Raw genomic sequence first — 16,791 nt, 5'->3', positions numbered from 1 at the left:
TGTTTTTTTTGACACTATGACAATGTCAAAAAAGTGTTATATTTTGATACAGAGGAAGTGGTAGATGGTAGATATACAATGATAACATTTATATTCTAAAAAGGAAATATTAATTTATGTCATTATAAATATTCATACATATAAAGCAATGTTAATCATATTTTTAAAGATATACACATATAGTTATATTTGTGTATTCTTAGAAGTTCAAATATATTTTTAAATGTTCACACTGATGAAATAAAATATCCATCATGTATATAACAACTATTCCTACATAATAGTATAATACCTTATGTTTATCTATTTATTTTTAAAAGTTCATATATTTTAAGAAATATACATACACATCTGAATATTTTTTGGAGGATATAAATATATGTTCATACAACGTGGAAAAATGTTGGCATCCAAAGAGGACTAAAATATAAAAAAGTCTAAGATGATTTGGATATTTCATTATGGAATATATATATAGACTTTAATGAGTGAACTAACACACTAAAAGGTCAACATTACGAGATGGGCCTCGGCTTCACGGTCTGAAATAAATTTTCATGTTGGGCCTCCTGATCGCGAAGTGCCGAGAAAGTGTTCGAGAATTATCGAGAGAGCCCCACAAACCTGAAGAACACCCGGGCCTCTCCAACCAGGTACTCTGAGCGGTGTGCGTTGTCCCGAAGCTTCAACATCTTTCCCCATCGTTCCACGATCATGGCATGAAATCCCCACCGCTCTATAAAAGGGCGCGGCAAAGTCGCCATCTCCCACCGAACAAGCGAGCAAGATAAGCATTGGCTTCCGAGTTCCAACGATCTCGTAGACACTCTCTCGTTTCAATTCTCGACCGACATTTAATCTTCCAAAGCTCCGTATCTGGTGCAATGGCCGCAGCGAATGCCCCCTTCGCTCTCAGCCGCCTCTCCCCGACCGCGCGCCTGCCGTTCCGTGCCTGGAGAGCCGCGAGGCCGGCCCCGGTCTGGACCGGGAGAACCCGCCCGCTCTCCGTGGCCTCCGCGGCGCAGGAGAACAGAGACAACTCCGTCGACGTCCAAGTCAGCCAGGCCCAGAACGCTGGAAACCAGCAGGGCAATGCAGTCCAGCGCCGCCCTCGTCGCGCTGGATTTGACATCTCCCCGTTCGGTAAGTCCTCGTTCCTGATGTTCTTTTACACGGAATTTTGTTGCAGGTGTAGGAGAAGCAGAGCATGACGGTTTACTTCAACGAATGCAGGGCTAGTGGACCCGATGTCGCCGATGAGGACGATGCGGCAGATGCTGGACACGATGGACCGGCTGTTCGACGACGCCGTGGGGTTCCCCACGGCGCGGCGCTCGCCGGCGGCGGCGAGCGAGACGCCGCGGATGCCGTGGGACATTATGGAGGACGAGAAGGAGGTGAAGATGCGGTTTGACATGCCTGGGCTGTCGCGGGAGGAGGTGAGGGTGATGGTGGAGGACGACGCGCTGGTCATCCGCGGCGAGCACAAGAAGGAGGCCGGCGAAGGGCAGGGCGAAGGCGGCGACGGGTGGTGGAAGGAGCGCAGCGTGAGCTCCTACGACATGCGACTGGCTCTGCCGGACGAGTGCGACAAGAGCCAGGTGCGCGCCGAGCTCAAGAACGGCGTGCTGCTCGTGTCCGTGCCCAAGAGGGAGACCGAGCGCAAGGTCATCGACGTGCAGGTCCAGTGATGAGTTTGTGCGAGACTCTGTACCCTGCATCTGAGGCTTTGAGATTTCAGCTGTCCGAGGCGTGACCGTGCGAGTGCGTGCTCTTTGTAGACGTAGTGTGCCGTTCTTCTCCGACCCTATCTGCGCGCTCGTTGCGCAGAACATGTCGTGCTGTACGTAAATGTACTTGGCAAATCATTGGAATAAGTGTTCGGCTGCTTGATCAGCTGGATACATTTCGATTAATTACTACTGTATCGAGACATTAGTTCCCTGTTGTGTCATCGTGTGATGTGATGTGTTCTTCTTTCAGAATGCGGAAGAAGCCGATAACTGAATCGAGATGCTATAATATAGGCAGCGCATCCTGATGAATCTGTAAGAGTGCAGTCTACTGGGCATAAAATTTTAAGAATGTGTTAACGGATACAATTCTTTTCTTCACTTTTGTTAGTCATGGACAACGGCTCGGGGTGCAAGGCTACATCAAGCCGCAGCTCTCCTATCAGTGTCAGACGACGTGTCGGATCCGACGGCCGCTGCAGCTCCACCCGTCCCCGTAGCTGCAGCAACGAGCAGATAAACTTGGTTTTCAGGAGTTCTTGAAAATCAACCAACACACACAGATCTGTTGTTTGCCTCAATTGGAAGGACAAATCGCAATCCTAACCTGAGTCGCTGGCGCTCTCTGGAGCGTCGGCGCTGTGGAGCCCGGCGGCGTGCGCCGCTTGCTGCATGTGTGCCGCGTACTGCATCATCTGTGAGTACTGCATGACTGCCGCGGAAGAACTCTGACCTTGGTTGCTGCCTGCTTGCATCTGCTGGAGATAGTACGGTGAGAACCCTTGCTGAGCTCCTTCCGGCCCAGCTGCTGTGTAGTATGTTTGCACTTGCGACTGCTGCTGCTGTTGCTGCTGCACGCTCGTTCCACCTTGCGCGCCATAGTAGCTCTGCGGCACGTATGCAGTAGGTAAAAATATTACTAAAACTTTATTTTCAATTGTTTTTTCAAAAAATGATGTCAGGCTTATAGCCGTGGCAGGGCAAATCAAACATTTTTAATGGCAATTTATATCAGCACGCAATGACAAATTTAGTTTGCAATTTCCTGGCAAAAAAGTTGAATCACAGATTTGTCATACTCGCCAATTAAACTTGTACGAACATAATGGTTCAAAAAACATGCGATTTTGCTGAAACCTAAAAATCTGGTCCACAAAATAAGTATTTCCTTCGATCCAAATTAAATACTACCTCCGTTTCAGTTTATAAGTCCTATGCGTATACCTAGGTTATCAATTTTATCACCTTAATATAAACTATATAACACAAAAATTATACGGTTTGAAAATAGAGCATCTGAAGTTTATATTGATATATTTTTTGTAATATATGACTTATATTAAGTTGGTTAAATTAACGACGACACGCACACGCCCTATAAACTGAGACAAAGGTAGTAACGCGGCTCTAGTACAAATAACACTTCTTTTCCTGAAGACAAAAGGTTCCCGTTCACCATGTCTCTATCTTTTTTTATCTATCCATTTTTCCATCACATCATATTCTACCGTAAGTAGGTCACTCAATCATATTAATTTACTTACCTTTCACAATAATATGGAATTATGTAGTTGATTTCCGCACAATATTTCATCGCACCTTCCCATGCGCCGATTGATCACATTAATGTACTTAACATGTGTGACCCAGACTACCAAATTATTAAGCTAAAAAATATTTGGCTCCCGTGGCAATGCACGAGCACGTACCACCATGTCCCTCCAATGATATCTTTCATCCAGCTGGGTTTTTTCTCGCCATGTCATATTTGACTGCACCTTCCCAGCAACTTAGCCACAATAATATTTTTTTACCAATTCCATCTTAATTTACGAATGAACTTCTCATCAAACTATAAGGTAAATCATGAGCAGAGTTTGATTAACATTTATTCACACAATTGGATTAATATGAACAGGTAAATCACGAGCTAACATATTAGAATATTTATATCCAGTTGCAACGCACGGGTTGTCTAGTATAAATAAATAAAAACTATGTGCATGGTAGTTTTCTTTTTGACATCTACTCCTCCATTCCTAAATATAAGTCTTTTTAGAGATTTCAATAAGAAATATATATACAGATGTATATGGACATATTTTAGAGTGTAGATTCACTTATTTTGCTCCGTATATAGTCCGCATTGAAATCTTTAAAAAGACTTATATTTAGAAACGGAGGGAGTAGTAATGAAAGGCCCATTTAGGAATTTTGGTACCAACGTCCTACGAGGTTCCTACAGAAAATATTCCTTTGGTACCAATGTCCTATGTTCCTTTGAAATTTCTATGTAATCGACTAATTACATCTGGATTTATCAAGGTTTTAAAACATGTTTTTCCCGGCATCGCAATGAGGTCCGAGCTATGGCTCTGCCAACTATCGCAGGCTATAGCGAAAGTACAATGTTGTTTTGAAGTAAAAAGTGAAAAATAGGTACCTAACATAGAAACATTGGCCACGCAAGGACTAAAGTGAATCCATCGTCTTACCTCACCTCATGTTTCTTCTCTTTCTGTCTATACAATTTATGTATTTTCCTTATAACATCCAAACACCAATTTTAGTTTTCTTAGTGTACACCATTAAAGTAATGAAAATCAAAACTTGTTTTTGAAAAATATTTTAAAAATAGAGTTTTTCCGAAAACATAAAACTATTGAAAAATCCAAGGAGCTTCTGGAAATTGCTAAGGCCCTGTTTGGTTCATAAGTCCTAGGAATTTTTTTAGTCCCAACTTATAAGTCTCAAGTCCTTAAAAAGTCCCTATATGTTTGGTTCCTGGGACTTATAAGTCTCTATAAGACCATATTACAACTATAAGTCCCTCCTTAAGAGTCTTATTTCATAAGTCCCAAATGCCCACTTTAAGTCCCTATAAGTCCCTCCTGTTTGGTTTAGATGAGACTTATAGGGACTTATTTAAGTCCCTGAAAACAAACACCCTCTAAGTGAGGGAATGTCATGTCTTCATAAATGATCATAATTATTCGTGGGTTCTAGTGTTATTTAACAATACTCTAGGTTTTTTTTCTTCTGAAATTTGGATGTTTGAATTCATATATTTCGGCAGCAATATTTCTGATTTATTTTAATCTTCTTGTTTTGCGATTTTATATTTTCGTACTTTTAAATGCATTTTGAATTGGGATTCCTAGTTTCAAAGAAACTTTGCTTAATTTGAACAATTCCTTTTCAAGACCATGCTAATTTAAATAAGTTTTGGTTAGCTCAATAATAGATGGATTCTTTGTCACGGGGGAAAGAATGATTTGTGCAACTTGGGATCTCAAAACGACCGTGTATGATTGCAAACCTCATGCTTCAAGCATCAAATCTTAGAGAAGGATACTAACCATTTGCATTTGATACATGTTTTCGTGAGAATACCCTCCCGTATACCTGCAGAGGCAAAACATCAAGCAGATGAATACACTTCCTGACGAAAATGGCCAATTAACTTCTTTTTGCGAGCAAATGCCAAGCTAATGGCAAGCGAAAGAAAGCAAATTTACCCGTAGTAGTAAGGATAGGCGTAGTGAGCCTGCTGGGGGAAGTAGGAGGCTGCAATCGCGGCGGCGGCAGAGCTCTGGTACGACGAAGACGATGTCGCCGGCGGCGTCGACCTGACCATCCCTGAACAAGATCGCAGTTCGTAGAGGTTTTCAGCGATAATTCGGTAGCTGTGAGTAGAAAAGCTGCTGATGCGAATCGATCGTACCAAACAGCGCCGCGGCGGCCGGATGCGCGCGCTGCGAAGCGCCGAGCGCCGCCAGGTTGCAGTTGGCCCTTCTCCCGTCGATCACCGGCGTCGGGTCCTGCAGCGCCCGCGCCGCGGCCTCGGGGTCCCTGAACGTCACCTGGGAAAGGATCGACACGAGCACCAGAGATGAGCTTGGCGCTCACATTGTGACCGAACGGAATCTATCTGCGGGAACCGAAGCTCACGAATCCGTAGCCCCTGGAGCGGCCGGTGTGCTTGTCGGCGATGACGACGGCCTCCGCGATGTCGCCGAACTGCTCGAAGTAGCGCCGCATGGCGTCGCGCTGCGTCTGCCACGCCAGGCCGCCCACGAACAGCTTCGTGAACGTCGTGTCGCCGTCCATCGGTCGAAGCTGGCTGGCGGAGGTGGTGGCTACCGATCGGCGGGTGCGGCAGTTGTGCGGACGTGCTGGCGAATGGCTCGCTGGATGTCTGAGACCGGGCGAGTATTTTTGTACGGGGGAGAGACGGCGAGATGGAGCCCACGACGGGGGGCTGAAGCTGGCGATGATGAGCGCGTCGTGCGCGTAGTAATAGTCGTGTAATGGAGGGAGGGATCAGCGCACCCAAACGGTGTTCCTTTTTTGAGGTAGAAGATGCGTGGACCATGGTCAAGCCTGGCTGGTTCCACTCTACATACATAGTTACACAAGCGATAGCTACAGATAATTACACCTTGCCACACTTTACCACATCTAACATTAGACAAATTTGATCAAGTTAGATAGGTGTTTGGTTCTAGCCACACCTAAGACAAGAATTTTTTTATGAGCAGTGAACTCCACATGTCATAGACACAAAAAATATGGTAAGATTCTTTTAAGCAAGCCAAAAGGTGACTAATAATTTAAGCAACTCAATTAAGGCAAATGCGACAAGTGTAACAAAAATTATATGACAGTATATGACAAAGATAGTCACAATCCAAACAGCCCCACAGTACTTCGGTCTGTAAAGAAATATAAAAACGTTTAGATCGAAACCACAGGAACATAGACCAGGCTGGTCAATCATGCGTTGTGGTTGGGACGTCTGCTCGAGTGCTCGCACGCAAAAGCAAAGGGACCACATACAGCCTGACATAGAATGGGAAAGTACCAATTGCATCGCAGATTTGCTGAAACCTGAAAGCGATGAGACAGGCTGAGCAGTGCAGCTAAGCCAGCGTTTTAACGCCGGACTGTCCAAACAAGAATCGAAGGTTTGTATGGGTATACGAACGGACCAAACTACAGAAGTAGGGAGAGAGCAAGGATCAGAAGGAGGCTATGCACCTGGAAGGTACGGCGTATGTATCGCGCTATGCACCTGTAAAGGGAGCTACGATAATTAGCATGCTTTCTTCTTTTATTTTTTGCGAATAAAATTAGCATGCCTCCGCTTTGTGTGCTGGCTGCTCGGTTGGCGCCTTGGAGGCAGGCTTTCGAAAAGACAAGGAGTAGTAGGATACGTGAAGGGCACGCACGCAGATGAATTACGTATGAGTTGGGATGAGACTTTTTTTCAAGAATACACCAAAAGTGTATTGTATTTTTATAGAAAAAAGAGAAAAGTTGATTACAAGCGACCGTACAAGACGACGAGTCGTCAAGACAGGAACTCCGACTCCATACAGAGAAGACCAAAGCCTACTCTCTCACGAATCTAGCTAAACCCTCAACTCCTAATCCCGCCGACTTCCATAGCTTTATCTCTTCAAGAATTTTAAGCACTAAGCTAGTGTCCGACCTGATTTGGTCGTTCCTATTAAACACCCTAGCGTTCCTTTGCTTTCAGAGGTGCCACGCGGTAGCAATGACAAAGGAATCGAAACCTCTCTTGATCTTCCCATGAAAGAAGGCACGCGTCCTCTCTCATCATGCCATGAAAGTGTCGTCTTGGTTTGGGATTTGGATGTTGACTTGTAGGGCCTCGAAGCATCCGTGCCAAAATTGTCTCGCATAAACGCATTGGGCTAGGATGTGATCCACCGTGTCCTCCTCCTCCTCGCACGTGTAACAAGACGATGTAGTCTCTTGTAGCCCATGTCTAGCTCTACGATCCGAGGTCCAGAGCCGATATTGGGAGGCCAACCAGGTGAAGATTTTGCATTTGAGAGGCACCCAACTTCTCCAAATTTGGTTGGCGGTGGCCGAGCGGGTTAGGCCTAAGCACAACCTATTGTAGGTGGACTTTGCCGAATAGGTGCCGGACACATCACATGGCCAAGTGAAGGCATCAGGCTCCGTGTCATTCCTGGCCACCGTTGCAATAGCCTGCTGGAGGTGGATGAGCTGCATGTGGGCAGTGAAGGAGAGCTGGTCAGCTATATCATGTACCCAAGCGCCATGGAGAAGATCCTGTTGGACAGTTCTCTTGTTCTTGATCCGTTTGTCAACCATTGCTGCGATCAGGGGGGCGATGTCCCTGATTGAGAAGCCATTTATCCACCTATCTGTCCAGAATAGGACCGAAGAACCGTCTCCAACTTTGATGAGGACCATGATATCGAACACTGCTTTGGCTTCCTTGCCGATCACGAGATGCAAGCCTTGCCAGGGCCGGCTGGGGTCCGTTCTTCTGAGCCACTCCCACCGTACACGCAAGGCCAGCCCTTGTAGCTCGAGGTTCTTAATGTCCAAACCACCGAAGCAAGTGGGCCGACATATGATTTGCCAAGCCACCAAACATTGCCCACCATTGACAGCCATTCCCAGCCCAAAAAACCCGCTCTAATTGAGGGAGTCCTGGATTAGGGGGTGTCCGGATGGCCGGACTATACCTTCAGCCGGACTCCTGGACTATGAAGATACAAGATTGAAGACTTCGTCCCGTGTCCGGAAGGGACTTTCCTTGGCGTGGAAGGCAAGCTTGGAGATACGGATTTGTAGATCTCCTACCATTGTAACCGACTTTGTGTAACCCTAACCCTCTCCGGTGTCTATATAAACCGGAGAGTTTTAGTCCGTAGGACAATATACAGAACAACAATCATACCATAGGCTAGCTTCTAGGGTTTAGCCTCTCCGATCTCGTGGTAGATCTACTCTTATACTACCCATATCATCAATATTAATCAAGCAGGACGTAGGGTTTTATCTCCATCAAGAGGGCCCGAACCTGGGTAAAACTTCGTGTCCCTTGCCTCATGTTACCATCCGGCCTAGACGCACAGTTCGGGACCCCCTACCCGAGATCCGCCGGTTTTGACACCGACATTGGTGCTTTCATTGAGAGTTCCTCTGTGTCGTCGCCGTCAGGCTTGATGTCTCCTACTATCATCGATAGTGATGCGATCCAGGGTGAAACTTGTCTCCCCGGACAGATCTCTGTCTTCGGCGGCTTTGCACAGCGGGCTAATTTGCTTGGCCATCTGGAGCAGATCGAAAGCTACGCCCCTGGCCGTCAGGTCAGGTTTGAAAGTTTAAACTACACGGCTGACATCCGCGGGGACTTGATCTTCGACGGAGTCGAGCCACTGCCGAGCGCGCCGCACTGTCACGACGGGCATGATCTAGCTCTGCCGCCGAACAGTGCCCTAGAGGCCGCACCCGCATCGGCTTCGACCCTTAATTCGGAGCCAACTGCGCCGATCGAGGATGGGTGGTTGGACGCCGCCTCGGGGGCTGCGATCCCAACGACGATCGAGCCGAACAACAGCCCCGCACTCCGCGAGACTCGTGACTCCAAGGAGCCGGACTCCTCCCCGGACTCCTAACCTTCCGCGCCCCTGCCGATCAAATCCGATTGGGCGCCGATCATGGAGTTTGCTGCCGCGGACATCTTTTAGCACTGGCCCTTCGGCGATATTATGAAATCACTAAAGTCTCTTTCTTTGTTAAGAGAGCCCTACCCGGATCATGGCCAGCAGGATTGGGATGCGAAAGACGAAGAAATTCAACGCCCACCCACCACCCACTTTGTAGCCACTGTCGACGATTTAACCGACATGCTCGATTTCGACTCTGAAAACATCGATGGTATGGACGACGATGCGGGAGGCGAAGAAGAACCACCGCCCACAGGGCGCTGGACGCCCACCTCATCATATGACGTATACATGATGGACGCACCAAAAGATGTCGATGAGGAGCAGAAGGACACACCGAAGGCTTGTTCCCTCGAGAAGCAGTCAAAGCGGCGACGCAAGCGCCGCCCCAAATCCCGCCTTGACAGAAATAACGATCACACAGACCCGGCGCTGGAGCAGGGCGAACCGCTGCCGGACAACGGCAATCCGGACAATCAAACCGAACAAACAAATTCTATTAAGGATAATAGTCCGAACGACATAATGCCGGACAGGCACCCGGAGCAGCAGAATGCCCGTAAAAGGCTTGTTGCCACCGCGAGGAGTCTTAAAATGCAGAAGCAAAGGCTCAAGGCTGCGCAAGATACACTCCAAATCAGATGGAGTAAAATACTCAACACAACATCGAGGTACGCGACAATCTCCCCTCCAAGAGCTACCCAAAGCGGAAGCTGCTACCTGAATTCGATGAGGAGGCCTCAGACCCCCCACAACCAAATATCAAAGCAGCCACCTGGCCGGATAGACGACCCCTCTACCAACACAGAGCGGCATACAACGCCACTCACAATACAACACGCGACCCATGCGAGGCTCGCACCCAAAGGACGACGCAACAAGATCCATCTATGGACCATGCAAGCGCGCCCCAGCATACAATGCAACACAACAAACATCCAAACAACGCGGTACACCCAGCTACAGGGGTGCCGCACACCCCCTATGTTTCACCGATGAGGTGCTGGACCACGAATTTCCAGAGGGATTCAAACCCGTAAACATAGACATACGACGGAACAACAGACCGTGGGGTCTGGATTAAGGACTACATCCTTCATATCCATATGGCTCGAGGAGATGATCTCCACGCCATCAAGTACTTACCCCTCAAGCTCAAAGGGCCAGCTCGTAACTGGCTTAAAGGCCTCCCCGAAAGCTCCATTGGAATTTGGGAAGAGCTCAAAGACGCCTTTCGGGCAAATTTTCAAGGGACTTATGTCCGACCTCCGAATGCGGACGATTTGAGTCATATAACTCAACAGCCTGGAGAGTCAGCCCGAAAGCTTTGGAACAGGTTTCTTACTAAAAAGAACCAGATTGTCGACTGTCCGGACAACGAAGCCTTGGCAGCTTTTAAGCATAGCGTCCGTGACGAATGGCTCGCCAGACACCTCGGCCAAAATAAGCCGAGAACGATGGCCGCATTAACAAGCCTCATGACCCGCTTTTACGCGGGTGAGGACAGCTGGCTAGCCAGATACAGCACCAGCGACCCCAGTATATCTGAAGTTAGAGATGGAAACGGGAAATCACGGTGCAACAGCAATAACAAACGCCGGAATAAAAAAGACAGCACAAAGGGCACGGCAGTAAACGCCGGATTCAAAAGCTCTCGGCCAGGTCAAAAGCCACCCTCTAAAGGCACCAGGGATGAACTGTCCAGCCTCAACAAAATTCTGGACCAAGTATGTCAGATCCATAGTACCCCTGGTAAACCTGCTAATCATACCCATAGAGAATGTTGGGTCTTCAAGTAGTCCGGCAAGCTCAACGCCGTACACAAGGGGGAGGATACACCAAGTGAAGACGAGGACGAGCCTCCCAAGTAAGACACTGGGGAACAAAAGAAATTTTCACCAGAAGTCAAAACAGTAAAAGTGTTACACGTGATCAAGGGAAAAAACAACGCGGCACTCCCAGGAAAATATACCCAAGTGCCTGTCACCGCGAAGTCCTGCCACTGGTCGTCTCAACCGATCACTTTCGACCATCGCGATTACTCAGCAAGTATCCGACGCGCAGGATGGGCTGCCCTGGTATTAGACCCAGTAATTGGCGGATATCACTTCACACGAGTCTTGATGAATGGTGGCAGCAATCTAAACCTAATATATCAGGATACAATCCGCGGGATGGGGTTAGACCCAACAAAAATTCGCCATAGCAATACTACCTTTAAAGGAGTAACGCCAGGCCCAGGGGCTCGTTATACGGCCTCCCTCCTACTACAAGTTATATTCGGCTCCCCCGACAACTTCCGTCGCGAGCATTTAACGTTCCTAATTGCTCCGTTCCAAAGTGGCTATCAAGCACTGCTCGGACGCGAAGTTTTCACTCGCTTTAATGCAATACCACACTACGCCTCCCTCACACTCAAGATGCCCGGTCCACGTGGCATCATTTCAGTTAACGGAAACATTAAGCGATCTCTGTGCGCCGAAGAGAGTGCGGCTGTCTTGGCAGCCGCACACTAAAGGCGCCCGGACCAGCGAAAGCATCCAATAGGTCGTCAAGACCTCAGAACAACTAATCAAGTCCGGCGCCGCTATTTATACCGAATAAATGGTCACACCCCTATTTGTCAATACAAGGGGCTCAACGCGCGCAGACAAGTGGCAATTTTTTCTCATCTTGAATTATACATGGTTTCTTTAAAAACTATCTTTTTGCACGACAACTTTTTCACCTAAATTCTCTCTTTTACAGACGATCATCGTGCTACACCCGTCCAGGAAACGGCACAACGGAGACACAGGCGCAGACGTGCAGCAGGGACCCGCTCCAAGGATTCTTTTTAGATTAAGACCCTGCGTAAACCTTTTTTACTGTCTCTACATATCCACCATTGAGAAGGATGCTGACGTCTTGGCATGTGGCCACGCCAGAACAATGCACGTACCTGGACACAAGGGGCTTCTTACAAAGACCATTATTTAGGCCCGGTTTATACCACCAAGACCGAATACCTTAGGGAGTGTTCGGCGTCGCGAGTTTGGCCCTATATGCATCAGCTCCGAATCATTGTCTTTGGTCAAATGTTGGGTTTGCCCGGCTCCTGTGTTTTGGTGCCTTACGTTCCGCTTTACCGGCTAAGGTAGCACCAGGAGAACTACTACGATTGTGCCCTGGTTCATCCGGACGAGCACCTCAGTAGAGAAAGCCGAAAACTGACTGTCATGATATAGCGTGAGATTGGTCAACCACTCGATGACCTGTTGGAATGTTAGAATTCCTCCGCCTTAACGAAGGGCTGTTTTCCGGCCAGGCATGTACGCACCCCGGGATCGGGAGAGTGCGGAGCCACCAGGGGCTATCTAGTAGCCCCACTGTCAAACTCCTATGGCTAAGTGAAAGTGCTAAAGCATTATAGTCCGGTTGCCTCGCTCGCTCCGCTATCACCTCCTTAATAGGACCAAGACGTTGGGTTAAGTGTGAACGCGTGTTTTTTGCGAGCACCTGGTTAAGTGTGAACGCGTGTTTTTTGCGAGCACCTCCGCATTATATGCGTGGGGGTTGAAGCCGACGGGTGCAATCTTTCAGGTTATACACATGTATACATAAACGGCCGCCCAGGAGGCATCATATTACTTTCAGGCCAAAGTATAAAAATAGCCTTATAAAAATTTATAAAAGCATTTCGCTTACAATGAGATTACATATCACTCAAACATAATATTTTTTGAGCACTGGGTCTCTATCAAACGAGCACCCTCAAAAACTTCTTCAAAGTAGTGCTCAGCAGCCATCCGGCCTATGGCCGAATCCCGCACTGCAACAGTGGTAGCATCCATCTCCGCCCAGTATGCTTTAACACAGGCAAAGGCCATCCGTGAGCCCTCTGTGCACGCCGACCTCTTCATCGCATTAATGCGCGGCACCACGTCAAGGAACTGCTGCACCAAGCTGAAATAGCTGTTCGGTTTTGGCCTTTCCGGCCATAGCTGATACACAACAGACCTCATGGCGAGTCCGGACAACCTATTCGGTTCGGCCCATTCGGCTAATTGGTCAGTCAATAAAAGCGGACGCTCGGGAGAATGGAATTGTGTCCAAAACAGTTGGTCCACTTCACGGTCCGTCTGACCCTGGAAGTACTTGGCCGCATCAGCAGCGCTCGCCGCCAAATCCATATACACATCCTCTAAACTCCACAGCCGATCCAGAGGGGCATACCGTGGATCTCCGAACTTCCTCCGCAACATAAAGGATTTCCCAGCTACAATATCCCGGCTTTCCGCAGCTCCTCCTTCTTCGCCCTCATAGCAGAGCGGATGTATTTTCTCGTCGCAGCAGCCTTCTCAAGGTCCGATGCCTTCGCTAGGTTTTCCTTTTCAAGAACCCGGCAACGGTCGGCGGCGGCTTGTAATTCTATGGCCATCTTGGCCATCTTATCTCGGCTCTCACCATGCGCGGCCTTCTCGGTTTTCAACTCTTCGGCCGCCTTCAAAGCAGCCGCATTACCAAACCTCGCTTGTTCCTTGGCTCGGGCAAGTTCTGCCCACAAGGCTTCAACAGTGGCAGCTCCATCTGTAGTCACAACATATTAAAGATACTGGCATCATGCTGCTCTTACTATGTGGCGTTTACCAGATAATGACACTTACACTGTGCCTCGTCAAGCCTTTTGTTAACAAGCTCGATGTCGGCGTCTGCCGCATCCAACTGCCGTTTTAAATGGGCAAACTCGCTAGTCCGACTAGCCACCAGAGCTTCCATCACCTGCACATAGAGGTAGTATGGTTATTACCTGGGAATATGATCCTCTGTTTGTCATCGTTTCCGACGACAACCAGAGTCTCAGGGGCTACTATCTACACAGGGCACACCTAGCATGTGCAGGACTATCATACATTATTTTACGTACCTCAAAGCCTGTCAGTAGACTCATAAAAGCTTCATGCAATCCGCTTTCGGCGGACGAGATTCTCTCCATCACCATATTCATCAGCATCCGGTGTTCATCTGAGATGGCCGCTCGCCCCACCAACTCCCTCAGAACATCCGATCGCACACCAGACGGTGCCGGACTCTTTTGTCTGCTCTCTTCGGAAGCCGGACACTGGGAGCTTCGGGGGTCAATGGGATTATCTTCTGGCCTCACCGGACTCGGAGAGGCCCTCCGTGACGACACTTCGGGGTCGCCTGCTTCCGGAGCGGAGGAGTCCGGAGGAGGCGTTTCGCTCTCCATCATCTCTGGAAGAAGATCCCCCGAAGACGAGCTCATTTGAGAGGGGCTAAGGCCCGAACTGCAAAGATATATGCGGTGGTTATTTTCTTAGAAGAAAAAGATGGCATACCTGTACTATTAAAGTATTTCGGGTCACTTACGACTCGCTGGAGAATTGATCCCCCCGCAGACTTTGTGCGGCAAAAGCACCCCCCAAGGTAGGACCCTCTGTGGGAGACTTCTTCTCCCGTTTGGAAGCTTCGGCTTCCGAATCCCCGGGTGCAATCCTTTTCCTCCTCCGGTCGTCTTCCTTCATGGAGACGCTCGCTCCCTCGGTTAGAATGGGCAGCGTTAGGGGCCCGCGTCCGCCCGTATTATCCTCCCCAGTATCTTCCTTCAAGGGCTCCGGGCAAGGTGCGACCTGGAGCATCTTTTCCAATACCGGATTGTCCAAACCCTCAGGGAGGGGGGCCGAACACCGAATCAACTTCGCCTTTGTTAGCCAGTCCTGGTCAAAAAGCGAACTCTCAGAAATAACTTCGTAACAAATGAGAGATAGTATGTTCGGCCGGAAGATTTCTTACCTGTTTGGCGGCACGGTTACTGCTCAGGCCCACGTCCTCGGTGATTTCCGGACACTCTACCTGAGGTCCGAAGAATGACTTGTACATCTCCTCGTGCATCAGGCCAAGGAAATTTTGAATGACACGCGGTCCCTCGGGATTGAACTCCCACATGCGAAGGGGCCGGCGTTTGCAGGGCTGGACTTGACGAACCAGCATAACTTGTATTACCGCAACCAAACTAAAATCTCCATTGAAGAGATCTCGAATGCAGCTTTGCAGTATAGGCACGTCCTTGGCTGGAACCCCGCTCAGACCTCTGCTGATCCATGACATCAGTTGTGGTGGAGGGCCCGAGTGGAAAATAGGGGCGGCCGCCCACTTGGCACTTCTAGGAGCCGTGATGTAGAACCACTCCTGTTGCCACAATTCAGACACCTCTGTAATGGAACCTTTGGGCCATGGAGCTCCCGTCATCTTGCATATTGAGGCACCTCCGCACGCTGCATGTTGCCCCTGGATCATCTTCGGCTTTACTTCAAAGGTCTTGAGCCACAGGCCAAAGTGAGGGGTAACCCGGAGGAAGGCCTCACACACGACAATAAATGTCGTGATATGAAGAAAGGAGTCCGGAGCTAGATCCTGGAAATCTAGCCCGTAATAAAACATCAAACCCCTAACGAAAGGATCCAAAGCAAGGCCTAGACCTCGGAGGAAGTGGGAGACGAACACGACGTTCTCGTTGGGTTCGGGGGAGGGGACGGCCTGCCCTCGGGCAGGCAGCCGATGCGAAACCTCGGCGGTCAAATATCTGGCCTCCCTCAACTTTTTGATGTCTTCTTCCGTGACGGAGGAAGGCACCCATCGGCCTTGAAGGCTAGATCCGGACATGATTGAAGGTTTGGAGCACCTGACCTGAACTTTGGGTGTTTGAGCTTGAGGTGGGGAAAGGATTCGATTGAGCGCGGGAGGAAAAAAATAAAAGCCTTGTCCCTTTATAAAGAGGGTGAATATCAAGCGTCCTCTTCGTGGCCGTTTGGACTTGCCTATAGTCTAGGAGTCCTAGAAGCGGTTGGGTTACCCATGCCCGTATTGATGAGAATTCCGGAATAAGGGGACACGATCTCTGCTTCGACGAGACGTGCCAAGGAAACCGCCTCGCATGACACGCTGAGGTGGGACAATAAAACGATCCGAATAAAGGCTTGGCCGTGGTGCGATGTCACACTACGGAATACGTCAGCAGATTAGATTTGTGTAAATATTATTCTCTCTATGGAAATATGTGGAAACTTATTTTGCAGAGCCGGACACTATCTTTGTGTTCAAAATCTTCTATGAAGTACTTGGAGGAGGAACCCGCCTTGCAATGCCGAAGACAATCTGCGCGCCGGACTCGTCGTCATTGAAGCCTGGTTTAGGGGCTACTGAGGGAGTCCTGGATTAGGGGGTGTCCGGATGGCCGGACTATACCTTCAGCCGGACTCCTGGACTATGAAGATACAAGATTGAAGACTTCTTCCCGTGTCCGGAAGGGACTTTCCTTGGCGTGGAAGGCAAGCTTGGCGATACGGATATGTAGATCTCCTACCATTGTAACCGACTTTGTGTAACCCTAACCCTCTCCGGTGTCTATATAAACCGGAGGGTTTTAGTCCGTAGGACAATATACAGAACAACAATCATACCATAGGCTAGCTTCTAGGGTTTAGCCTCTCCGATCTCGTGGTAGATCTACTCTTGTACTACCCATATCATCAATATTAATCAAG

The 16,791-nt window shown here is 48.7% G+C and overlaps 2 protein-coding genes across 2 annotated transcripts; one reads left to right on the top strand and one right to left on the bottom strand.

Moving 5' to 3' along the window:
- The first annotated feature begins 752 nt into the window (after nucleotides 1–752).
- On the top strand, nucleotides 753–1,916 carry LOC125552332 (small heat shock protein, chloroplastic-like). The gene is made up of 2 exons (XM_048715837.1): nucleotides 753–1,143; nucleotides 1,234–1,916. Exons 1-2 carry the CDS (start codon nucleotides 885–887, stop codon nucleotides 1,689–1,691), a joined length of 717 nt encoding a protein of 238 aa, XP_048571794.1. The 5' UTR covers nucleotides 753–884; the 3' UTR covers nucleotides 1,692–1,916.
- A 148-nt stretch (nucleotides 1,917–2,064) lies between these two features.
- On the bottom strand, nucleotides 2,065–5,998 carry LOC125552331 (RNA-binding protein 38-like). Its single transcript, XM_048715836.1, has 6 exons — nucleotides 5,685–5,998; nucleotides 5,458–5,596; nucleotides 5,252–5,372; nucleotides 5,093–5,138; nucleotides 2,341–2,620; nucleotides 2,065–2,233 (listed from the first exon to the last, which is right to left on the bottom strand). The coding sequence occupies exons 1-6, from the start codon at nucleotides 5,841–5,843 to the stop codon at nucleotides 2,157–2,159; spliced, it is 822 nt and encodes a 273-aa protein (XP_048571793.1). The 5' UTR covers nucleotides 5,844–5,998; the 3' UTR covers nucleotides 2,065–2,156.
- Nucleotides 5,999–16,791: the final 10,793 nt, after the last annotated feature.

Source organism: Triticum urartu, chromosome 4 (genome assembly GCF_003073215.2).
Source record: "Triticum urartu cultivar G1812 chromosome 4, Tu2.1, whole genome shotgun sequence".
Lineage (NCBI taxonomy): Eukaryota > Viridiplantae > Streptophyta > Magnoliopsida > Poales > Poaceae > Triticum > Triticum urartu.
The sequence above is the reverse complement of the archived record's forward strand: the minus strand, read 5'-3'. Positions and strand labels throughout refer to the sequence as shown.

Bases quoted from the DNA above. Each gene is read 5' to 3' on its own strand.
- LOC125552332 (XM_048715837.1), top strand. From the start codon at position 885: ATGGCCGCAGCGAATGCCCCCTTCGCTCTCAGCCGCCTCTCCCCGACC. The intron at 1,144-1,233 runs GTAAGTCCTCGT...CAACGAATGCAG, and splicing joins ATTTGACATCTCCCCGTTCG to GGCTAGTGGACCCGATGTCG.
- LOC125552331 (XM_048715836.1), bottom strand. From the start codon at position 5,843: ATGGACGGCGACACGACGTTCACGAAGCTGTTCGTGGGCGGCCTGGCG. The intron at 5,597-5,684 runs GTGAGCTTCGGT...ATCCTTTCCCAG, and splicing joins GCTCCAGGGGCTACGGATTC to GTGACGTTCAGGGACCCCGA. The intron at 5,373-5,457 runs GTACGATCGATT...GATCTTGTTCAG, and splicing joins GGCCGCCGCGGCGCTGTTTG to GGATGGTCAGGTCGACGCCG.